The 26,146-nt window shown below is 41.2% G+C and overlaps 1 protein-coding gene across 1 annotated transcript; it reads right to left on the bottom strand.

The window, feature by feature from the left end:
• Positions 1-3,333: 3,333 nt before the first annotated feature.
• Positions 3,334-26,125, bottom strand: ddhd1b (DDHD domain containing 1b). Its single transcript, XM_084378111.1, has 13 exons — positions 24,843-26,125; positions 23,850-24,026; positions 23,302-23,430; positions 19,656-19,803; positions 19,447-19,556; positions 17,680-17,786; positions 17,179-17,435; positions 15,320-15,395; positions 11,913-12,062; positions 11,610-11,674; positions 11,176-11,354; positions 9,202-9,459; positions 3,334-7,148 (listed from the first exon to the last, which is right to left on the bottom strand). Exons 1-13 carry the CDS (start codon positions 25,603-25,605, stop codon positions 6,964-6,966), a joined length of 2,604 nt encoding a protein of 867 aa, XP_084234237.1. The 5' UTR covers positions 25,606-26,125; the 3' UTR covers positions 3,334-6,963.
• Between the last annotated feature and the right edge of the window lie 21 nt (positions 26,126-26,146).

Genomic DNA, 26,146 nt, shown 5'->3' with positions numbered 1-26,146 from the left:
AGCGCTCCTGGTGATGGCTTCTACTACCCAACAGGTGAAGTGATGAAAAACAGAAAGAGAAATAGGCAAAGCAAGCTGCCTCGAAAAACGAAGAGAAGTTGTGCAAGTGTGGTGACATAGAGAGGAGGGAGAGGATTGCTAACTGCAAAACGGACAGGAAGCTTACAGCAGAATGAGAGTTTTTGTGACATGGATTTTGACCCTGAACCTTGTAGCTCACTTGGTAAAGTGCCAGCTGTTGAGGTTCAGGGTTCATATTCACCCTGTAGCTTTTGCTGCTTGGGGTAAAATTTGGCCATCATAAAAAGAGTTCTTAGACATTTGTAGCTGAAGTTGAAAAGATGTCTAAAATTACACTGTAAAAACTTTATTTTTTCCCAGTAAGGATGTCACTTAGTCATCAAAAGTAAACTTTGAGAGGAAGTCACAAAAACTTTCATTCTGGCTCTTCATTGGACGTCTTTTCAGTGTCGGCAAAGATGTTGAACTGACATTTTTGGATATGTTTCTGCTCAGTGGGATAGAGACCCCTTAATGTGTTACTTGGAAAAATCATGTTACTTAGCCCTTTATCGTTGAATTAGCAAGTAATATTCCATGATGAATCAGCAGCTCATACTGGATGTGCTTATTATGTCTTTTTATTTTGGAGCTTCTTTCTGTAAGAAAGTGTTTGAGAGAATGAGGTCATATGTCTTGTTAGTATGCTATGTACAAAATCATCATGTGATGTACGTTTAGTGAGTAATGAACCAAAACACATTTGCTTTTATCACAGCGCCCTTCTGTGGTTGACAGATGTCTTTGTTATCTATCTCATAAATCTTTGAACCTTGAAATTTGGCCTTTGCACCTTTGATGGTATTGTTCACACACAATTAAAGTTATAATAATAATCCAAATAACAACAACAACAATAATAATGATGATGCAAACATAAACAACAGGGTTCCAACACTGTTGCTGCTTGGACCTGTAATAATATTAACATTCCACATCAAGTAAAGGTGAAAAAGTTTTGTGATAAAATGAGTTCACGTCAAATAATATTAAGTATGTTAATTAATATCTCTGCATTATGAAGTGGAGACAGTTGTTACCCAACTTGTTGAGTGGTAGGTGTTGTTGCTGCATGGTTTAACATTAATTCATTGAGTTAATAGAATATAAAGACATCAGTAGACTAAGGGCTGTTTCATTAAACAGGTCAGGCTGATAGAGAAAAGCCTGAACCACAACTACAGTGTTATATGAAGCCAACTTTGAGCTGATCAGACTAAATGACTGACTGGAGACCAGAGGGGAGGTCTATGTCTGCTTTATTTAAAAAAAAAAAAAAAAAGAAAGATCTATCAAGGCAAAGCACCACATCATCTGAGAACAGTACAGCAGGTAAAAGGTTAAGCTTGACAACACTGAGTGACACTGTCCTCGTGTGCACAGCGGGACTCATTTAAAGGAAGTGAGGTTCCTCCAGAGATGTTTTGATAATTCCTTGCACAGCTGATCATTATACTGACCACATGCACTGGAACATTTGAATAGTTTCATTCATCCAGATGAGAAGTGGAAAAAAACAAACAAAAAACTAAATGGCACTTTACAAAAGTATCCTTTCACGTCCAATCACAGTCTCTCATTAAGGTAGCTAAATAACCCAAAACATTCTATATCACTGGATGTGATATGACAAACTAAATAATGATATATGACTTTTTAACAAGAAATCTTTAGCACATGTATTTGTTGTTGCTTAGATACGCCAAAGGTGCTCCACAGGAAGACAAATCTCATTTATTTCTATCATTCACCAAAAAGTTGAACATGTAAACAAGGACAGATAAAAACACAAGTCTTGTTGTAAGCTGTTTGGCATTAGGTTCACACTGGAGCAGAGCAGGACATTACCACCAACCAGCCAGCAGTGATTCTCAATGAGCAGACTGCTGCCTGGTGCTGCAAACATGGTATGAGAGTGATGGATGATGTTTATGGAGAGTTGTTCTGACACTTATTATCAGTATTTGTTCTGGCATCTTCTAGGCCAATGAGAAAACTTATTTCATATAGTGCAGCAAAAATAGGGTTTTCTGTTCCAACTCCATTTATACTTTTTACTTTTGAACTTACTTTTGAACACATTTACTTCTAAATGTGTTGTTAATCCAATGTAATGTAAAAGTCCATAACAGTCAGGACTCCTTGGTCTTCTTTGCAAAGGTTTGGTGTTTGTGGCGAAGGACTGTCCTCCACAGTCCCCTGACCTCAACCACATTCAACATGTATGGGGCAGTTGAAGACTGAGAAAGCTGAGCACTCTGTGACATCACAAGAAGCTTTGTGGAACACTGTCAAATCAGGCTGGGATAACATGAGTCAGCGGGTTTTACGCTAACTTGTGGAGTCCATGCAGCCAGTGCAATGCTGTCATGAAAGCAGAAGAGGGACGAACCAAATACTGAGATAGTTTGACATTCAAGGACATTTTCCAAAGATTCAACTTTTCACTCAAATGATTAAGTTGATATTTTTGTTTGCAATGAATGAAAAATAGAACCACAAATGCAAAAGAGGTATTGAACCCATGGTATCAAGCACGACCCTATTAGCATTTGTCTCTAACCTATAGCGGTATTATCCGCTTAACCTCATATTCAGGCTCCTCATCATCAGTGTTTACCAGTACTGACCAAACACACTCACACATTTTAAAAGGAGTGGATCAGTTTAACTGGCTTTTCACCTGCTCACTGATCCTTGCCCACACCGACAGAGAGATTTTAAAGGGATATATGCCTCAGTAATATCATTATGGTAAAATCTGTGACAGTTAATACCATCTCTCTATATATTTATACAGTCCCTGTCGTTAAATGGGCTTGTTCAGTCACAAAGACTGTTCAGAAAACAGGAAGCAAATGCAAACGAATTAAAGTCTTATAGTAAATCATACTTTGAGAGATTTTTAAATTATGGAATACTAAGTCTGATTTTCACCTTCTTGAAATATGTTGAGTTAACAATGATAAAGTCACTTTTTATAAAAATCAGAAAATAATATTGTTACAAATTGTATAAATAACTAAAATATAAATATAGAGAGAACATCAGATACAATCAATTGGTAGTTTATGTCCTCATTAACAGAACTGCTACTGCATATGAACACAATTCAAAGGAAATGTGGTTCGTAGTTAAATAACCAATCAAGCTGCGGACATCAAGTTTTGTTCTAATAGCTGCCCATTAGAACAAAGTTTAGACAAGCTGACTGAGCTGTGAGTGAAACTGGTGGCCCGAGGGGAAGAGGTTGAATGAAAATATCACAAACCATTGTAGATACGAGACTTTTTTACTCTGGAAAATTTCTGTGTCCAGAGGTTCTCCCTCCAACAGACGTTTTCAGATGTCAAACTCAATTCTGTGTTCTAAAGAGAGTGAGGTACATACACAAACATGATAATATCAACAGAAAACAGAACTGTAAACATGTAGTACAACAAAACAATGAACACAAAGGTGAAAATATAAATGTGCAGTTTCATTCATGGCAGGTTTGTATGGTTCTCAGTTTATCCTTTAATTAAAACTTAAACCAGGTCTGCATGCTCAGTCTCAGTTAAATCAAAATAAAGCCAATAATCTATGTACATGGCACATATCCATATCATGCTTTGTTTGAGCCTCAGCTTGGCTTTAAATCCTTAAAAAAATTCAAAATGATCAATAAGTAAATGTGAAAAATATATTCTCAGATGTAAATTTGTCTTCACTAATATCCAGCCCGGGTCACACACACACATCTTAGTGTTAACAAACATTACAAAATACTAGTATTCTGCTTTATTGAACTATTTTATTTCGACCGTTTGAGTCTGGTCTGACAGATGAGTGATAATTTGGTAAGTTGCCCAGTACAAAGTGCAGTAAGATGCAGTATGGTATTGTAGTAATTTCTGCCTAATGTTAGCCTGAGATTACAGTCAGCATCATGCCATCATTTTGCAATGAGGAAGAGCTGTAACCGCTACAACAACTAGTCTGTTGGCAACTCACAAATATTTGGCAATTATTATTTTATAACCTAAATGTGATTGTTGTGTCCTTTACTCCTGACACACAACAGTTCAATCAATGTAAACATGATATTACGACACATCGTAAATTATATGAGAGTAAAGTAGCCCCATGAAGTGATTTTTTTTTTATATTAAAGGATAGGTTATGATTTTTTCACAGTAATCACTCTTCCTGTCCACAGTGGCCATGAGGGGATCAATTCCACAAGTGACTCCATGGGCTGCAAACGCACATTCCCACGGCAACTAGAGGTCAGCATGTGAGGGTGGCGGTTTGCCTTGCCAAGCTGTAAAATTACAAGCGTGTTTGAAGGTGCAGTACCAGCAGAGGGCAGTAGTGATGGGAACAAACAGAGCAGAAAGAGCCCAGAATTCTGTGACCATGTTGCTCTTTTTGTGTTTTCAGACTGTTGCAAATCAACCACAAAAAAAGCTCTCTCCTTGTTATGACCAATTATTCTACAGTTCCTTGTTGCGTTGTGAAGACAAATAAAATTTCACTCTGTTACGATCGGATAACATGGTGACCGTCAGCTCTTCAACATGTCCAGGGAAGTGAATTCACTTTGAAAAGAGGCATCATCTGGTCTTGGCAGTGAATTTGAACTGCTGATTTTATACATGAGCGACTACCGGTCTCACACAACAATAAGTTTCACCTGAGGAAACTAACAAGATTCCCAAACTCATGAAGGGGAGCGTCCTGTGTTTAAAAAATGAAAGTAGTAAATGTGATTGGCCATTACCGTCACTACCTCCCACCTCATACACAAATGCACCATCACGACTGCACAGGGTGCAGGACGTGCTACTGGATTCACAAAAACAGAGCCCTTGTGTTAGTGTCAGTTTCAGACTTTGGTTTGAATTATTTTAAATACAAGGATCCCAGCTACTAATAATCTCTCTTTTCATCCAGTGGCTCCACTGTCACACCAGCAATAAAAAAAACAGGTTACCTGTAAACCATGGGAATTCATGGCAGATCTCACGTTACGCTACTTGCACTATATACACGTAAACACACCCCGAAACATGTTTTAATTCCTCAAGTCTGTTTTCTTCCATTCTTTTTACAGAGATTGTGTGTTTGGCTGACCTGTGGGGTTTTACTTGAAAGGTGTGTCTTTAACCAATGACCTGAACAGCAATCGATGGAGTCGCTGTATGTACTTTTCTTCCCTGCAGTGCTATCAAACACAATTGCCGCTAACAAAGCTCCGCTAATTTGATGATAAACACGTTTCATTTCTTATAGATACTTCACAATAAAAGTCCCCCGTTATTTAGTCATTAGGGAGTCAAAGTCGAACTCAAAATAGCAAATTATGCAGATTTGTGAAAGTACGAAAAAGGGACGCAGGAGAGAAACCAAAGAGATTCGTGAGAAGGTACGAACGCACTGAGAGCTGAACACGCTGACACTTTTCAAATTGTCCTTCACTCTGGTTTCCTGCACAGACATCAGTTGAGAATCACAACACACGCTTGTTTGAGGGTTAGAGCGGGGGTCGTCATGGTTTGGCCACGGCTCTGAGACGTCACCACAGCTGACTAGCAGGCGGAGCAGGCACTTAGGCCCTGCCCCGGAGAAGGTCGATCCCTAGCTCAGCTCAACTGCACACGTTAAACTGGTAATGGCAATTCAAATGAGCACAGCATGGTTTGACACGCGTGGCCAAAAGTGCAGGGGAAAAGCCCCACTATACTCAGTGCTGTCCAAAAACAGAGGGCTGAAGCTGCTGCTGCTCTGCTAACATGTAGCTAAGGCTACGCCTCTTGTGTAGGTACAGTATAAGGGTTAAGCAACTGTTGCTAATAGCCACATGGTAAGCCAATGGTGTGTCGAGGCTGTTACAGGAAGTTTGCCTCAGAGGTTTTCTGCCCTCTAGTGGTCAAAAATCACTTAATGCTACTTTATCTCAGATATCGACTGTTTCTGATTATCTGTAAAGTATTCAGGTTTTAAGATTTAATGTCTGTGTGGTGTACTGTGTTGGAAAAGATTTCTCTTTAGCCTTCTCTATAATATGACCAATGTTCTCATCTGAGGCGTGAGATCATGCAAAACTATTGAACAGATTTCTTACAAGCACAAGGTTAGACCTGGAACAAACACTTTCTCTATGGCTACAGTTTCAGCAGCACACGGGGAGTCACACACCAACAGATGAGTAGAACCTCGAGCAGGACGTCACTGATCCGGCTGAACAGGAAACAGCTGTTGTGTAGAGAAGACCAGGAAACAGGGAAAAGGCTTTAAGCGTTAGCACCTCTGTGAGGGCTGGGTCTGGGCACAGTATATATCCACTCAGTCTGAGGCAAAGGTCACATCCTGGTTAGCATGTGTAAACTGGGAGGAATTTAGATGTCATGTGTAAAACAGGAAAGTGACTTGTGTGTGCTTGTGTATGTGTTGGGTCAAATCATTTTCAAGTCACTCATTTATAACAGTCATGTTAGTTTGCCCTACTAGCAGGATATGGAAGTCCAGGACCAATTTTAAAATCAAAATTAGATGTCAGATTTGTCACTTGCGGGTGCATCATTCAAGTTAGAAAAACGTATTACAGCCAAAATTAAAAGGTAAAGTCCCTTACACTTTAGATTATGGCCCACAACCTTCGACTAAATGTAAACAATTTCAAATTAGAATTAGTCTTCCAATTTTTGACATTTCTAAAGTGTATATTCAATAATATATATTTTTATATTCAATACTTCACACAAAAGTTGCATGAAGCAGTGAATTGTTTTATTCGAATCAGGAAATTTGAAAATGAAGAAGTCTATTTCATAATGTTCCATATATCGAGCTTTGAATTTTCAAAAGGTGTGAATAGAGAGTGAAGTGACCCAAGCCGTGTGTCAGTCTGGACTTATGTTATGAGGTGTCCGGGTTGTCTTCTGCAGGTTCGGGCAGCTCTTGTGGTCTGTACATGAAGGTGAGGAGGAACAGAGCCACATCGTAAGAGCACCAATAGGCTGTGTGTGAGGTCACAGCTGACCAGTAGCGGCTCTCCACTAATCCCTCCCGCAGCTCGAAGTCGATGCGTCTCTCCAGTTCCACTGGAAGAGAGAAAATAACGGATCAGTATCCACCTGCATCAAGTGTCACGAGGCATTTTCATTACTAGTTCTGAGCCGTGGTGGACTTCATGCTCACTGTTTGGATGTGAAGCGTATATTTTTCTGAACAGGTTGAAAGTGTACTAACAATTTACAAAATGCAAAATATGTGCAGGGTCTAATGCTTCGATAAATAACAGATGGTCCGCTTTACTATCTTCAGCTTCAGCTTTCCATCAGCATGTGAGTGGCTAGATAATGAGTGCAACTTTATTTTTAGGTGACCTATTCCTTGAAATTACACTTTAAAGTGAAATCACACTTCACAGCACACATTTTATGTTTTTTATATATTCATTGAACAAAACAAGTTTTTAACAGAGGCAGTTTGGATTGCAATCCTGATTTGATGGAACTCAGTAAGAAAAATCACTCAGTGGTAAAGAATCTTTAAGAATCTCTGATAGAGGTTTATAGAAAGGTGTGGAATAATGACAGAAACAGGCCCAGTTCCAATGCCTCCACAGGAAGACAAACTCATTTATTCCTATCATTCGCCAAAAAGTTGAACATGTAAACAAGGACAGATAAAAACACAAGTCTTGTTGTAAGCTGTTTGGCATTAGGTTCACACTGGAGCAGAGCAGGACATTACCACCAACCAGCCAGCAGTGATTCTCAATGAGCAGACTGCTGCCTGGTGCTGCAAACATGGTATGAGAGTGATGGATGACGTTTATGGAGAGTTGTTCTGACACTTATTATCAGTATTATTATTAATATTTGTTATGAAATCTTCTAGAGCCAATGAGAGAAGTAATTTCATGTTGTGCAGCAAAAAATATCAATCTAACATTGCCTTCACTGACAGAGATATATTTTAAAGGGATAGGTGCCTCAGTATAATCGTTATGATCAAATATATGACAGATTTAGATAGTCTCTCTATATATTATCATATAGTCTCTGTAATTAAACAAGCTTGTTTAAAGAGACAGTTCAAGAAATGTGATGGAAATAAAAATGAGGTTCTGATTAAGTCATTAAAATCAACTTTCACAGAGATTTTTAAGTCAAGGATGAACTGATTGAATTTTGGTGGTCAAAGGTCACTGTGACCTCACAAAACACATTTTTGGCTATTATGACAATATTTTACACACATGTCGAATGGAATAAAATGATGAAGTCAGAGTGACATTTTTCTGTCTGTTATTCATCACCATAACTCAGGACCAGCAACCTGCCTGGTGCATATGACTGCAGGGTGGTAATTCTAGTTGAATTATGGAATATTAATATTGCGTTATGAATTGTCTTCTTATAACAATTAAAAATTATATTTTTGACATTTAAATAATATTTTCCATGACCCTCTGAACCTTGGCTTGACTTTGACGCATGCTTCCATGAATGAGTAAGGGAAAGGATTAAAAAACGTTGTACTAGTCTCAGTGCAAGGTACAAGTCTGTTGAAACCCAACTGTGATGTAGAGTGGTACACAACCACAGCTGCACACATGTTGTCTCCAGGGCGAGACAGATACTTAGACTGGGTGAGGTGAATCTTTAGGTCGGGGCTCTTGGCCGTCTTACTGTGAAATCAGCAAAGTGTTTGAGACTTTTTTTGAGCACGATATAAACACGTTGTCATTTCACTTGTCTGCTGACACAATGTGTCTGTGATGGTAAAACTGTGTCTCGATGTGTGTCTGGCTTTGGACTTTAAATATGATGATTTAGCCGTACTGAATAGTGTCACTTCAACAACAAACAGTCCTGTCTGAAATATCAGCCTCACACAGAAATGTCTGTCTAGGTGACATGATATCACCAAGTGCCGCCCCACTCCTTTAACAGAGTTTGGAGTCCTCACACACTTATGGTGCTGTCACTGTGATTAAAGTCTGTCAGGGTTTGGAGCTGAGAGGGGCGACAATGGAACTGGACCAGAGAGATCTTGAGAAAAATGGAGAACATAGAAAAGGAAGTAGTGGGTATGACTGACGCTGACCCTCTGATGTGGAGTTCACAGCGGAGCCACAGTACTTACACGAGGTGCTGTCCATGACAGCTGAGGTGGACTGGGACATGGCCGGCTCTACCTCCTTCCCCTCCTCCTCTATTTGCTTGTCCTTCTCTTCGCTCTCTGTCACAGCTACTCCTTCCTCTCCTGATGCCACGTTTTCCACTTCAGAAGCTCCACCTTCAGAATCTGACGGCTCCTCCTCCACCCCGCCCACCTGGCCACTGGAGCGGGAAAAGCGGGAAAACAGGATTCCTCCGATTCCCTTTCCAATACTTGCAGCACCTGCAGGGCAGTAAGAGGGTGGGTGAGCATCCCTATGGAAGCCCATGCTGTGTCTGCTGAAGTTACACTACAATTGCTGGCCCAACTGGCTAACTAGAACTAGCTAACACTAGTTCAAGCTAGCCACCTGAACCACAAATATAATGTATAGAGCATTTTTCCAGTCTTCATGCTTATCACTGCTTCTATTTGCAGGCTCATGTTCAGCATTAAGGCACGAGAGTGGTATCGATCTGAACATCTGTCTCTCAGCAATAAGTGAAGACACATTTTTTTCTTTTCCTTTTTTTCCAATCATCCCTTTGAAGAGAATTCTCAGCTGCCTGCCCCACCAAGGACTCTAATGCACACTTCCAGCATTACATGAATTACAATAAACATGTTATTAGAGCTGAAACCATTCTTCACGTAACTCAAGTAACTCGAGTGACTTGATTAGTAAAAAGCATTTGGCAGATTTGTTTGATCCGGGGTAACTATACAGCACACTGTGTATCGCATGGATGATTATTTATATTGCACAACTGTAACGTGAACTTGAAATCAGGCGTGGATTGCAAAATAATGAGAAAGAGCGAGAAGAAAACAGCTTGGGGCAAGAATAAGAGACACCCCAGAGAAAAAGACAGAGAACGTCCAAAGTGTGGGATCACTACAACAAACATTTTTTGGGGAGTATTAGGGCCGTGAGGCACAAAGAACACGCGTCTTTGCTGTTGGTTGTCACTGAGACTTCGCCTGTCACAGTTACAGAAAGTTGCACTCCTGGTGACGCCAAGATGCAGATTTGATGGAGGTATGCACTCTACTGACTGCCATTCTAGTTGAACTTGAATTTCCCTTTCAGTATATCCAGTGAGTGATAACTAAAAGGGTTTGTCACAAGGCTCAGTTGGAATAACTGTCCCCTCACAGTTTGAAGGTTCTGGGCGCAAATCTACCAGCCTGTAGTTTAAATGTCTCCCTGTGTTGGTTGCCAGCAAGTTGGAATTATGAAAAGTCTATAATATATAACTTAAAGAGTTTCATCATGCACACTGTTCATTGCTTGCTTGTTTTGACCAAAAGAGCTCATGTTGGAGTCAGGTTTCACATCCATCGCAATTCTTTTGTTTTGTTTTTTGTAGACTTCGCTACAATTCTGGGCAAAAAGTCAGACGCGTTTTCATGGGGTGTTGGACTGGTCACGGATCCTGTTTGTGATATTCATGGACAGAATCTCAATGTGTAGTTGGGGTGAGAAGAGTGTCTGGTCTGCAGAAGGAGCTGAGTCTGAGGGCAAATCTTTCGGTTTACCAGTCGATCTACTTTCCAATCCTCACCTACAGGTAGCGATCAAAGAATGAGGTTGTGGATACAAGTGGCTGAAATGAGTTGCTGGGCTCAACCTCCTGAGTGTCTTCCTTTGGAGGTTTACTGGTGGCAGTGATATCATCATGGTGGGTTTTATACTGGTGCACAAGACCAAAATGAGTGATTACAAGTAAAATATACCAGAAATGTTCCCCCTCTAGGATTTAGTCATGCTACTAGCAGACCTGTGACTGACCCGTCCTAGTCTGCCGGTGGCCTTCGCCATAGCAGGATTTGTAATCAGGCATGCCGGACATACAATGTCTCAATCCACAGATGAAATGAGTGTGGATGGTCAAAAACACCACTTATGTTCTACTGCATCTGCCATCTATGCAGCCAGAATCCTCACTGTGTGCTCACCCATGATGCTGGCCTTGCCCAGGTTGGTGATGGACTCTCCATAGTGGCGTCGGGCCTGGGGCGGGGAGGTGCAGGGGCTGGGGATGCTCTCTGAGTCAGAGACAGATGTGGTTTCCTTTGGTAGGTTGAGCAGTGTGGGCCTGATCTGATCATATGGTGTTGGGCTGGTGGTGTTGTACCTGCACATCACACCCACATCAACATCAGATCGATGAAACATGTAGTCCACCCTGTCTCCAGCTGTAATTTCAATAACTGGGCATACTGTGACTTTAATCAGCGTTGGGTTATACTGTATAATAAAAAATAATATAATAGTATAAAGACTGACATATTAATGACATCATAATTATTAAGCCAAGTATGCCATTGCTCTTATTGTAAACTGATTAGAGCTGATAATAACAGATATACAAGCACAGGACTTGTCTTACCAGTGGATCTGAACAGGCGTAATGTTATTGTAGTGTTTTAAGATAAGAGGCTCCAATCTGTACGCCTGAAACAAACAGAGACAATATTTGAGCAGATCTGGATTTATCACAAAATGACTCCTGACTAGAAATGCTTCTCATTTAGTTTCATCATTTGGTTGTGTTATATGAAGACAGCATCACAGACTAGACCATAGCTTATCCCTTTAAAGGTGACAACATATCATAATCATAAAAGTGGCTGATTGCATGATTGCAATCCGAGCAGGATAGTGACACTCAGCTGTGGGTTCTGTAGCTCACCACGGGGTCTGTGGGATGGAATATGTTGAAGAGGCGTTTGCAGATAGATGTGGGGAGTATGTGGTCCTGCACGCTATTGTTTCCAGGCCGGATCCCTCGCAATGCCAGGAAAACGGCCAGAGGAGAGCCCATGCAGAAGAAATTTTCTACCTACGACACAGAGAACAGGGTAAATACAACATGAGAGGATATGAGACACTCAACTCACAACCAGAAAGCCCTGGTCAGACGACCTAGTGACCTACTGGTGTAGGGAAACATGCCTAACGCTCTCATGTGGACCTTTGACCTGCTGAGGCCCTGTTTTATTTTTCATTATTAACACTTTCCATCTGTGTGAGGACGTTATCAGGATGGAGACGCCGGGATGTCTCCCCGTGTTATCTCTTAGGAGGGAGAACAACACTCTCTCGTCATAAAACCACCAGAGGGAATCAGTTTGAATTAATTTACGATGGTAACCCCCTGTACGAACTGTTTTTGACCTAACAAACAGGAACATTCCTTTCACACAGGTCAAACGAAGGAAACATATGAAGCTACTTCTCCTTTAAAACCTCAACCAAAGGAACCGGGATTGTTTGTGATAAAATTGTTTGTGATATAATGTCTTTATAATTGTAATTAGGTAACACGTCTGATGGACCGATCGTGCTATCTGTCCCTCAAAACTCACCCTTCTTCTCCCTACTTTCCAATACACACACTAGAGAAAAGGACGGTGGAAAACCCCCCCTTTCTCTACCTCCTCTCTTTGAAGAGATTAACGACACATCTGTTTCAGTGTTATCTCTGGTACATTCCAAACAAATGGTCAGAGTTTCCTCTAGACTTCAGAAGCATTTCTAATTAACCATTAAATCAGAGTCTCACCTGTTTAATTCTTACAATTTGAAATCCAGTAAAATAAGCTCATCAAACTGAACCAATTCCTAAGTTTCTGTGATGAACATGGACTGAGATCCTGCTTAATGCTCACTGGTGTCTGGTGTTTGGTGGAGTCACAGTGCCATCTAGTGGTAAGTTATGGTTAACTGGATTAGACTGTCGGAGATCTTTTTAGTTTTCTAACGTGTTTATAAACTACAATTTAAAAGTCTGTAAAATGTTTTTCTTCACAAGCCTTAAGCTAACACTAGAAGGAACATGTATAAGCGACCAGTTTCATCAGTCCTACGTTGTCTTCAAGTGTATTCTTATGTTCTGATCCAGTGTTGATTTCATTTAAGTGTTCAATGATTTTGATCAGATCATACTGTCTTATTGTTTCACAAAAGTCCATCTACTTTTGCCATGGTAAAGTTCTGAGAAAGGCTAAGCGCGATTTCGAAGCGTTAACTTGATAGTTGGAATTAATCAAGTTTAAAGGTGTGGAATTAAAACATCCACACTAGGAGTGTGGTCGGTACGCCCCTTTGCTCCGCCTGTTGTCGGAACTATTAAAACCAAGGGACAGAGCTCCCTCGCTCTCTTTCTCTTCTTTGCTAAATTTTTCAACACTTTACTTTGCTTCTTTTTGTAACAAGCTCCTAGGTATAAAAATCTCCATACAATCGACCACGTGCGATAATCTTTAAGAGCTTTTATTTTTGTTAGACGTTAATAGAAGTAAGTTCCGTCCTTACTATTTTTGTTAAGTATCACTATTTTATTCAGTGGAACAGAATTCAGTTTAATTATTCTTGTATTGAGAAACAACTGAGGAAGCGCCAGGCCAGCGTCATCCTTTCGTTATCCTCGTCAGGAAAGTTAAATATCAGTTGAATTAGAGTTAAAAGTCACCACTCAGAGTGTGAAGATAAACAACAGTCTTTTTTAAGACTAAAACGCCAAGCAAAACGCGCAGTGTCACTGCCTGTTTCCACAAACCTAGGACTACGGTTTGTAACGACTTTGTGCCAAGCTGAAGTTACGCTGCCCTCTACGCTCACGAGCGGTACCATCCCGCTGGGCAGCGAACCGGACCATCCTCTGCTGAGCGCTGGACCAGCTGATCTCTCTCCGACACCTGGACGAGAGAGAGTCGCCTGCTGTGAGGTCGAACCGGACCATCCTCTGCTGAGCGCTGGACCAGCTGATCTCTCTCCGACACCTGGACGAGAGAGAGCCGCCTGCTGTGAGGTCGAACCGGACCATCCTCTGCTGAGCGCTGGACCAGCTGATCTCTCTCCTACACCTGGACGAGAGAGAGCCGCCTGCTGTGAAGTCGGATCGACCGCATCTTCCCTCATTCTTCGGGACCCGCAGCTACCGCGAGCCAGCAATCCCTCAGACGAAATCCGGCAGAAAGATCGAAGCGAAAGGCTTCTCCACTCTTCAGACGAAGTAGGCTAAGCATCTTGCACACGTTTCACTAAACGTTCATGAGTTGGTGTTCTTTTAATTCCTAATTCATAATAATCTTTTCACAAGACAAGTCCGGTTAGGGTCTCGTTAGTATCAAAATTACTCTCGTAACATTTGAATGCTGCCCAGACTCACGACTTTACCATCGCTCATCCACCTTAAATAATCCTGTCACTTTAACCATATAGTCTTCACATTTCTGTTTGTTTTATTGTTGTCTGAATCATCATTTCATTTATTCACCTTGATTTATTTAGTAAATAAACATATTTAACCGTACGTCGTTGTCTGTGCTTACTTGCTTTGATGTGGAGAACCGAGGAAACTGTATAAAGAAGTCACTAATTCAGCTATGAGACTAACTAAATTGATTTAAATTGATACAAGTTAACCTTGTTTAGTCGGATTTGATTAATTACCTCCGGATTATTCAAATAGACAAAACATCGGAGGTGGTGCCCCATTAACGAGTGTTTTATTAATCTTCAGTGATTAATACCTTGCCTTTAATACAGTGTATCTCCTACACTGGTGATGTGAGGGTGGAGCAGCTCAGAAATATGACCATGCAGGACTTTATCCTTGTAATGAATCCTGAACTTAACAGGAAGCCAATGTTTAAAGAACATAAAATGGGACCTGTTGCATGACTGGCAGTGACATGTCACTGTTGGGTAGATTTTGTTTATCAAACACACGAACAAAGCAACACCATTATTACAATAACCACAGTATAAACGTCACATGCTGGACAACCTAACTATATATCCTTAAATGAATGAAAATAACGACAAGAATAGCATTTTTCGGAATGCAAATGAAAAGCCAGTTGTCCACCCGGGAGTGATGTCACAATGATTTGGCCTATGAATGCGCACTCACTAGACCAGCTGACTCTTGACACAAGAACTGAATCCAGTGAAACTATAAAACTACTGTTAGAAGGTAGAAAACAAAGAATTCTCCCTTGAAATCAGAGGGTTTGTAGCTTGAAATTTCTGGCATTTCCAGCTCGTGAAAACTGACAACAGACACAGTGAAATCCAACACTTCAACTTTACCTTGAATTTCAAGGCTGGCACTGCTACACAAGACGAGGTCTGCAGACCCTGGAACTGATCCTCCAAGTCCCTCAACCTAGGGACATTGATATCATACAGAGAATCCAATTACTCCAATGAAATCCTGGTGTACACTCAAATCAAATCAAAATGCACACTTACTATCCAAAAGAGAAATGCATTTGGTCAAAGGTGCAACTGCCCTTTTTGTTTTTGTAATCTTGGTGTCCATACAGTAGTATTGCAATTCTGATGTAGCAGGGTGCAACATAGAAGAGATGCTGGATGTATTATTATCATTACAACCAACAGTCCACACAAGTTGGGTGATTGTGTAAAATGTAAATAAAGTAAGAATGCAATGATCTGCAAATTCTTTTCAACCTATATTCAACTGAATATAGAACAAAGACAGATTTAAACCATCTATGGTGCAAAGGCTTTTAAAGGGAATGGAAAATGACGCTCTGATTGGTTTAATGTATGTTATACTCAAAACACGCCTGTGACTAATTAAGAATCTAATTACAGGCTTACAGATAGAGCTAGGCGATGTGAATAATATTGCAATATTTTTCAGGTTATATTGCGATACCTGATATATATCTTGATCCCTCAATATCAACATTGCCACAATATTGTAGGGACTGTTGGTACTTTCACAAAATATCAACACAATGAGATTTTTGATAAATAATCATCAGTAATGTGGATATAAGGACTAACTGGGTAAAGGGTATGTAGGGCAATATATAGATATTATATTGTTACTGTGTCATTAAACTATGGTCTTAGATTTTGGATAATGTTAAGTTGTGAACATAAGTGTCCTGGTTTCCTGGTTTCAAAGGCTGCATTACAGTAAGGTGATGTCATTTTCTAGAATACTTGTTCTAATACTTGCTTTTACCCACTTACTCATTTGGTGGAGCCATGAATAAATGACTTTTTCAATATCAATCAGGTTTGTGAGGATTTATATTTTGGTATTGTTGGTTGTTTATTGTGTGATCGTGGTGATTGAAAGGGTATATGCTGTGACCCTCATAATATAACCACCTGTTAACCTGCATGTGTAGGTGGAGAGAGGGTGATTGGATTGCCGCATGTTTTGTTGACCACTACATTCATTTTGATCCCTGTCTTTTAAGTTAATCTTATATGTTGATCTTTATAATTAATAATGTTTTTTTAACAGATTTTTCCAGAGCTCAGCAAATCTTTTTAATAGTGAGTCGGACAAGATGACCTCGATCCAATCTCAGCCTCTCAGCGACTTTACTTTGTTTCCTGATGTCGCTGCATCCACACTACAGAGGAATTTTTATCAAAAATCTCATTGTCTTCATATTTCATGAAAGTACCAATGATCATCTCAACGATATTGTTGCAATATTGATATTGAGGTATTTGGTCAAACATACATCAAAAAAGAGATTTCATTTTGTCACCCAGTCCGAGCATTTATAAAGTGCTTTTGAGAGGATGTGAAAATATGGAGATGTATATCAGGTATCGAGACGTAGCCTAAAAATATGGCAGAATTATTTTAAGGGCGTATCACCCAGCCCTACTGGTAAGTTAACTGATAAGAACATTAGATCTCTTTGCTGTAATGAAAACATTTATTCCAAATCACAATATAACAATATCCAAAGGCCATATATGTCATATATATCTAAGAACATATATGTATATAATCTCATTTCACTGTAACAATATAATAACATTCAGTGCCATCCTCTATAGACTCCTCCATTATCATAACAGGTTTTTGTATCAGTAGAAGAGCGTCAGTGTGGATCTGTTTTGGCAGGAAAGGAAACATAGGATTTACCATGCAAGAGCCCATGCAGTACCTGAGGTGTGTGAGTCTCAGCTGCTCCTGAAGATGGCGCTCCTTGTCACTCGGCCAGCGGACCTTCGTCTCCTCCGGGTCCAGCGCTTCTTGGTGATGAAAGCGAACCGGGTCCCAGCCCGTCATGATGTCGAAGGTGATGACGCAGCCCAGCGAGTGCGACACAATGGACACCTTCCCGTGTTTCTCAAAGTCTGGATTCCGCGAGCAGAAGAGTGAGTAGAGACGATTCAGCTCCAGAGTCAAGCCCCTGGTTATCTACACACACACACAGACACACAACAACAACACACATAAGCAAATTGTGAGATATTTGCCTCCGTTGCTAATTTTATGTCGGTCAAATAGATTTGGTTATGTTTGATGCTTCATAGTCTGGATTATTCATCTGATATTTCACAGTCAGGCAGCAGACCATAACAAACAGCCGGGTGTCAAAGTGCAGTAATGCAGCTGTGAGGAGACTTCAGGATGGATGAGTGTAGCGTAGTCTCAGCCTCACCTCGTCTCTGTACAGAGGGCTGGTGTAATACATGATGTCCATGGCGCTGCTGTTCAGCATGTCTCTTAGACCTCGCACTTTATCTGGCGTGATTGAATCCACCGTGTCTGCAGAGTGGACATACACAAACATCCAACACAGCTGTCACACACTCCTCGAGGAACAGTCTTTTTTTTAACAATATTTTTATGGAAAATGACTTATTTCTTAATAAGTCATAATAAGCCATAAAATATATCAAGACATATTTTTATGTTTTACAAAAACCATAAGTAGATGTTGATAATAACTATATGATATTATAGTATAGATATTATTGATATAACTAACTTCAAGCACCTCTGCTCAGTCACACTGTCACCTTGATGACACAAGTTAAAAAATGACCAAATGTCATTGACAGCAGGGGAGGAGAGTCAGATCAGCTGTGTCAGTGATCCTCTAAACTGCTCACTTTGAGATATCCACAAGCCAAAATATCACCCACACATCTGGCAATCTAACCATACAATCTGCTGATTTAACTCAAGCCCCCCAAGGGGATAAACCCAATTAACGTTTGCCAACATTTGGCAAGGCTCTAAAAAGAGCTTAATTGTCAGTTTCTTGTGCAACACTTTGATACTGAACGCTGCAGTTTCCACAGCAGCCAAATCGTTTCCTCTCAGCAGTCATGTCCAACCATCAGCTGAACACCACTGTTTGTTTCCTGCTGTCAGTAACACTGTGTGCAGGTAATGTAATGACCTTCACCTTACTTTATACTGAAATCACAGTTCTTGAGATTTTTGATATAAGGATTTTTTTAAATATTTCTATTGTATATTATGTTTGTATTACTATCACTACTCCACTAACAAGCTTACTGAATGTATTTCCAGTAAACTTGGATGGAGGATGTGTCTCAGCCCAGGATAGACACCATCAACTTTTGGGTGGACCTGGATAAAGGGACAGATTCTTTAGATAGGTTTAACATTTTTGTTAATTTCTCAAGGCATTATGCTTACAAAGTATGCACAATGAGTACAAAAGGGGACTGTTGGAGCCTTGGCAGAGGTAAACACAGTTCTTTTTTTATACTTTATATTTTTCTGGTTGTCACCTATGGTAATGGTTTCCTCCCAGAGAATGTTACAGCATAAAGGTGGTTGCTGGAGTGGTTAACATGAGCAACAATCCCTTTTTCAAGTGTGAAACTAACAATTTAATTAGTTATACACACTTAGCATTTACGAAATATAGGCATGATTTGCTTTGCAAGACAGCTGGCTTCAAACAGTTAAAGTTAGCTTCTGTGTAGGTGTGGCTACAGGTCTTATGTACCGAGGCTAGTGGTGATGATGGATCTTTGAAGGAGGCTGAACAGTTTGGAAAATAGTTTACTACTGTTCAGTCTGAGCTTTGAGCTGACACCGCTGTGTGATGTCAGCAGTCTCATCTGTACTCATGCTGCTTCCTGTGTGTTGTGTTTGAAAATACAGCTATTACCAACCATTACCATGTCAAATTGTGTCATTTTTTTAATGTATTTTTCTCCTGGGATGGACCCTATGCCCCCCCACTCTTGTCGTGCCCCTTCAGAATTTTGGCTTGCATGACAAACCTGATTCTGATCCTGCTATTTCACAGGTTCAATAGGTGGAACAGTGTAACTGTAATTTAAACACATTTTAAGGCAGAACATACCCTACATAATGGTACTACAGTTTTCCTGTGTGAATATGGCTGTTGTTTAGGATGATCGCGAGCTTCAGGGAAGCATACCTCCATCCAAAGCTAGTTTTGACCTCCACTCCACAGGAAGGAACTCTACATGCTCTGTGGTGCGATCAGAGAAATGCTTCTCCTCCATCTTCCTGGCAGCGTCTCTCATCCTGCACACCAGCCGAGACAAAACAATTACTGCAAGAATGATCCTGATTCCTTTAATTTAATAATTAATTTAATTATCTGAAAACATATGGATATCTCACATGCTGGTGTTCCTGATGATGCGGCCCTGGTCCATCTTCTGGCCGATGCCGTGCACCACGAAGACGATGTGTGTGGTTTCAGGTGGGGTGTCCTCAGGTGCCGCCTCCTCCACGTATCCGCGATGGAGACGTGTGCCACTGCTGGAGGCTGAGGACATGAGAGGGAACATTAATACCTGAGGTGATGTGTTGCACAGCACTGTGCCTGTCTGCAGTCAGCTGTCTGACACTGCCAGCTAGTGACTGTTAAAAAGATATAATGGTTTTCATGAATAGCTACAGCACGTCTAAGTCTGTTCTCTAACCTACAACTTGTCAGCACACTTGCGATAAAGTGCGATACAACACCAAGTGCGATATGTAAGAACTGGTCAAAGTAGATGCTCACTGCTGCCAACTGTAACTGCTGTTATTGCTACAGTAGTTAGCTCAGTTAGCTGTGCAGCTAGCAGCCAGGACCAGGAGCTCGAAGCACCAGAGAAGTTTCAGTGTTTACACAGCTAGCACGGGACACATGTTTAACATGCTTTGCAACACCACAATACATAAATGTCACAATGTAAAACCTGTTGATAATTTTAGTTGAGTTTTGAATTTTTTCAACCAAAATTCTTACATGATGCACCTTTAATAAATCAGTGGGTCAGTTCACCCAAAGAAGGCACATTCCAGTGCACTGAATGACTTCAGGCCAGTTGTCCTGACATCACATTTGAAGACCATGGAACGGCTGCTGCTTCCTTTCCTGAGACCCCAGGTCCGCCACACACTCAACCCACTCCAGTTTGTTTACCAGGAGAAGGTGGGTGTGGATATTGCCATCCTCTATCTGCTACACAGGGCTTACTCTCACCTGGACAAAAGCAACGGTACTGTAAGAAACATGTTTTTTTATTTTCCCAGTGCCTTCTACACCATCCAGCCCCTCCTACTGAGAGACAAGCAGACAGAGATAAGGGTGACCTGGATCATAGACTACCTCACAGGGAGACCACATATGTCAGACTTACTGACTGCTCCTCTGACACTGTGGTTTGTAGCATTCTCTTGCTTTGTTCAACCTGTACACCTCTGACTTCCAGTACAACTCTGAGTCAGGCCACATGCAGAAATTCATAGTCTTGAATGTTCATTCAGTTGGCTGGGGAAGCAGCATTAAGAAGAGGGACACTAAGCGGCTGAACAGGCTGGTGAGGAGAGCTGGCTCTGTGGATGGAAAGGAGCTGGGTTCTCTTACATCAGTGGCAGAAAGGAGGACCTTTAACAAACTGCTGTCACTTATGGACAATGCCCACCACCATCTGCACACCACACTGACCAGCCAGAGGAGTATGTCCAGTGGCAGACTGCTGTCTCAGTACTGTTCACCTTACAGTTATAACTACCTCAGTTTGAACATTATGATGAGTTCTTTGTAGTAATTCTAACGGTCTAATCTAGACTTCATTCCTGTGTTTTTATTCTCATTTTCTTGTTTTTACTGTTCTATTCCTATTTTATATCCTGTGTGTATCTGGGGTTTTGTACCTGTCATACTGAAAGCCTAAATTTCCCTCAGGATCAATAAAGCATCCGTCCATGTTATCTCTCCATGTGGAAAAAGCTGTCTCTGAGATTTCTGCCTTCACCCCAACACAGTAGCGATGAATGAAATTAGTTTGTGCTGCTCACAGCAATGAAAACTGAAAACTGTCAGCATCCTGACTGGAAACATCACAAACTGTCATGGTTCATCACGGCCCAGGACAGGAAGGCTCTACAGCGGCTGATTAAAACCACCAGAACATCACTGGTACCATCTACAGAGCATCAGTGACATCAGTGAAGTGAGATGTCTGCACAGAGCCCAAAGATACTAAAAGACAACACCCACCCAGCCACAGTCTGTTCACCCTGCTGCCATCTGACAACAGATACACAAGTATCTGCTGCTGTACCACCAGACTACAGAGCAGCTTCACTCCTCAGGCTGTGAGACTCCTGAACTCATCATCAACACTCGATCAAAATAAGAAACAACTATTTTTTCTTGTGTACCATAAAGGGACAACAATATGCATTGGTTGCACAACGTTGTGTTGGAGAAGCAGTGTCCCAGTTACTTGGGATTCACACTGATACAACTACAATACAACTCTGAAAAGTAGTGGTGACAATCATTTTATTCACCATGTAGGAGCAAGGGATGTATTGATGTATTGTGTGTGTGTGTGTGTGTGCTGGTGTGAAGGCACTTGCATTTATTTGATTGGCCAACACAGTGCTGCATCAACATAGTGGCCTTAATTGCAGGGGGGTGTGCTGCTGTGAGCACCACCAATAATCTTTGTTAATTTGGGTGAACTGAGCCTTTAGTGTTGTTCTTCAGCACAGAAAGCTACTACATCTGTGGCCAAAGTAGTTTCAACAACCATTCGGCTTGTAGTGGTGAAATGGCTGTACAATGTAAAAAGAAAACAGCAGCAGACAATGGAAGGCCCAACATGCCATTATTCACTTTGATTTTCACTCAATATACATTCAAATGCAATTTCTCACCACATTTTATTTTTGGCCATCTAGTGAGGTACAATAAAACACTGTTTACCCAGTTTTTTATAGCATTTTCCAGTCAGTGAAGACTAAAGTCAGAGAAAAGCAATGCACTGACGTAAGGTAAGTGCCATTGTTAAGCTGTAAATCTGTGGTGTCTCTGTGAACATTGTACAGTATTCCAGATTCAGAGGCTACCATCAGATACCTATTGTAAGAGAAATTTAGTACTCGTCAATTGCAAATACATCGACACAGAAATTATTAATACAGGTAAGTTTAAAAGACAAGGTGATCATATTCCCAGGCAAGTCACAATTGATCCTCCGTAACCTGTACAATTCACAATCGTCTTACAATCAATAAAGACAATAAGCTGGCAATAACAATATCACTCTTTCTGTGACAACCAAATGACTGCTATATTTACACTGCAGAATACTGCACAGCTCACAAACACATCACAGAGCTACAGCCTAAAAAGGGCAGGTACTTTTTCATCGATGCATTGCTTTGGTCTGCCTTTACTCCGCACTGACTGTTTCCAGGAAGTGTTATCTTACTGGCTTTACTAAACAGAAGGAGGGGCTCATTCCACTATGTGTTGTTGATGACATACAGTACATAGCAGTCTTTTATTATCACTCACTACAGTGGCATAAAACCTTGATTTTACGTCTTTATTACAACGTAAAAGATGGAGTTTCATTGTGTTTACGGATAAAATGGTGTTGTAAAGTAAGTTACCTGAAAAGACAGGGCATTACGGCACTTCTGGCTTTCGGTAGTAAATCAATATCCATGCATATGTAAAATACTTTCTGGTATATTCTGGAAAAGTGTAATTTGTTACACTCTCCATTGTTTGATGGGTTGTAAGCAGAAGGCGATTTGTTACTGTTTAACAGGGGGGAAGAATCTGGTTCATTTAATTGACCCTCAATTAGCAAACTTTCTCTTCTTTGGTTCTTTTGGTTTCTAAGCGATGGTCGAGGTTATGGATCATAACTTACACAAAACTCAAATCGTTATAAACTCAACTAAACAGCCCCTCTGTCCCTGCACACTCCATCAGATCTCTCCTCTTGTGTACTTGTTGTGATGTTTCCTTTACCTTTAGAGAAGCCTAGTTTCTGAGTGACCGTGCGTGCGATCTTGGAGGTGGTGGCGTCGCTGTACAGGTACACCTCGTCCACACTGTGCCAGTCCACGTGGCTCCGGCTCAGCTTCAGACTGTGGATAGCTGAGAGACAGTCACACAGTGATTAACAGCAAGTGACACACTTCATCCAGCATAATTACTTTACCATTCCCCATGAGGTTGTGTAGAGTGTGTGTGTGTGTGAAAGTCATGATACAGACTGTACACACACTCTGTGCCTCCTTCTTTCTCAGGTGAGCTACCTACTGGTTCAGCTGGAGTCAGCGCAAATATCATCACCTGATTTGTTTTGTGGCCTCTTCTGAATGGAAGAGTTAACCCCCTCCCCCCCAACACACACACGCACACACACTTACACAAACATACACACACGCAAGCACACACACAGTTACCCCTTTCACAGCATTTGCAGCCTCTGTACACTCTATATACACCACTCCTCTCCACACACACCTTTATCTTCTTTGTCTGTCACCCACACTCAGTCTTGTATCCCTTACAATCCTTGCTGTCCACTGTGGTGGTCACCACATCCATCTCATAGGTGTCCCTCATCTGTTGACCCCGGAAACGGGCGAGGTGCTCAATCTCGATGAGGTCACTCTCGTCCTCCTCCAGGGGAAGCCACGATCCATCGATGAACCACTGACCCCTCATCACAGGAATACGGTCTTGCTCTGGAGGACACCATGTTTATCACATTATGTGACAGGTTGTGTTGCCTATGCTTGCTTTATTTAATGCCCTATCTTGGAAAAAGTACAGGAAACACATACACAAAGATAGAAAGTGGGGCCAAACTCATAAGACATAAAGTGAAAAACAGTGAGTATAAGTTAGTTTGGCAATGAGAAGATATAAATTGTAAGTGTCACATTTTTAATGTAGTGATTTCATATATTAAGTAACTAATTTCAGCAGGTAGTGGTGCCAGTAAAGTAGTAATTAGTATTTGGCCTGTTTTTAATAGTGGCATCAATAAAAGTGGTAAAACAAAGTGGCAGCAATGTTACTTCTTCTTGTTAGTCAAAAGGATGGTGCCAATAGTACTAATGTAAAAGAATGCTAATTAAAGAAGCACTATGTAGTTTTAGAGAAGAAATTCAAAGTCAGAATTTTAATATTTACAATATTAATTAGGTAATAATACAAATTGTTTTCCATAAGTGAGTAAACAAGCTGCTCTCAGAGGACAATAAGGTCCCAGAACACTGTTTGAAGCTAGAAAGGTGGCAGGGTCCGCCACATATAAACAAAGTAAAACAGTATAAACTGTGTTGTCCTTTAAGGTCAGTTTGTTTATTCAGTTTATTCAGTCATGAAAACAAAGAGAGTTTGTTTATTTAGTTTGTTTAGGCAGACAAAAATCAGCCAATGAAGATCTTTCTCTCCTCATTAACATTTCTTCACCAACACTACAGAGTGCTCCTTTAAAGTGTAAGCTACACGGTAACAGCTGTATCATTGTGCAGGTAAACCACTGGCATGCTCACGGTTCCAGTAAACAGGGTAGCACTCCTTCTCCCTGATATCCACTTCATACAGCCCCCCTCTGACACACACTGCCTCCACACTGATGCGGATGTCGTCCGGGTCCCTCATCTCCTCGGACACGGACACGGAGCGCCGCTGCCCTCCGCCCCGCTGCACCGCCGGCTCAGCCGGGACACTTCCACTGTCCCCCGCCCCGCTCTCTGGCTGGATCTCGCCGGACCTGGCTGCATCCTTGCCCTCGGCCTCGGCGGGATTGACCGGGTGTTTGACCTTGTCCGGGTTCTGCTCACAGAATCTCCGATAGACGATCTCGATTTTTAAGGAATCGTGTCCGACGAATGGCTTCCACGTTCGCTTATCCTCTTTGTAAAACCACCTGACCTCCTCCGGTCCCAGCTCCGTGACGACCTCACCGCGGTGCCGGGAGCTGTTGGACCGTATGCGCTTCTTGGTTGTGACATTCCCGTCACTTTCGGTGTAGTTTGGATCGATGGACAGATAGGATGAGCCCGAATATTCCTCCCCAGCAAGGCCCAGCATCATGCCATCCGGGGATAACGAGTCCCCCCGTAACAGCGGCAGGTGTCTGTCCAAGCCGTGCTGCGCCGGGTCCCTGTCCCCCGCAGCAGCGCTATCTCCCATCGGATTGTCGTCGTAGCCGGACACAAACACATCATTTGCCATATCCCATTCACTACTGCTGACAGAGTTATTCTCCGAGCTCTGTTGGCGGATAGTCGGTGTCTCCTTCATATTGCTCATGGTTCGGCCGCAAATGATTCGACTCAATAAATGAAAATAATAAAAGAAATCACAATGATGCCGTCAGACTGTTAGAACAGATTAACGGGTTCTTTCTTCCCAGCTGGTAACATCTGTATGCCGAGCTGTTCTGACCCCCAACAACATCATAGCTACAGATTTAAAAAGCAATTATCCGGACTGTTTAAACGACATATAACACTGTACCCCCCGCTCTCCTGTCTGTACACACACCCGGTCATATTACCGCTTTTTCGGATAAATACAGGAATAATCAATGCGTGGTACTAGCTAGGATGGTAATCTCCGATGCTCCATAACGTCAAGTAAACGCAACGACGACAAATTCAACTTCCTGTCCAAACATTCAAAATAAAATCCATGAATAAGCGATTTATACATGTTAACCTATTAATACCTATTTAAGGATATTTATTAAATAAAAATTCAAAAATATGTGTGTAATTTTTACTGTTGTATACAGTATAATTTTCAAAACGTAGCTAGCCGTCAGCTCTTCCAAGCATATCTTTATATATGC

The sequence above is a fragment of the Pagrus pagrus genome (genome assembly GCF_965226575.1).
Source record: "Pagrus pagrus genome assembly, chromosome: 16".
Lineage (NCBI taxonomy): Eukaryota > Metazoa > Chordata > Actinopteri > Spariformes > Sparidae > Pagrus > Pagrus pagrus.
The sequence above is the reverse complement of the archived record's forward strand: the minus strand, read 5'-3'. Positions and strand labels throughout refer to the sequence as shown.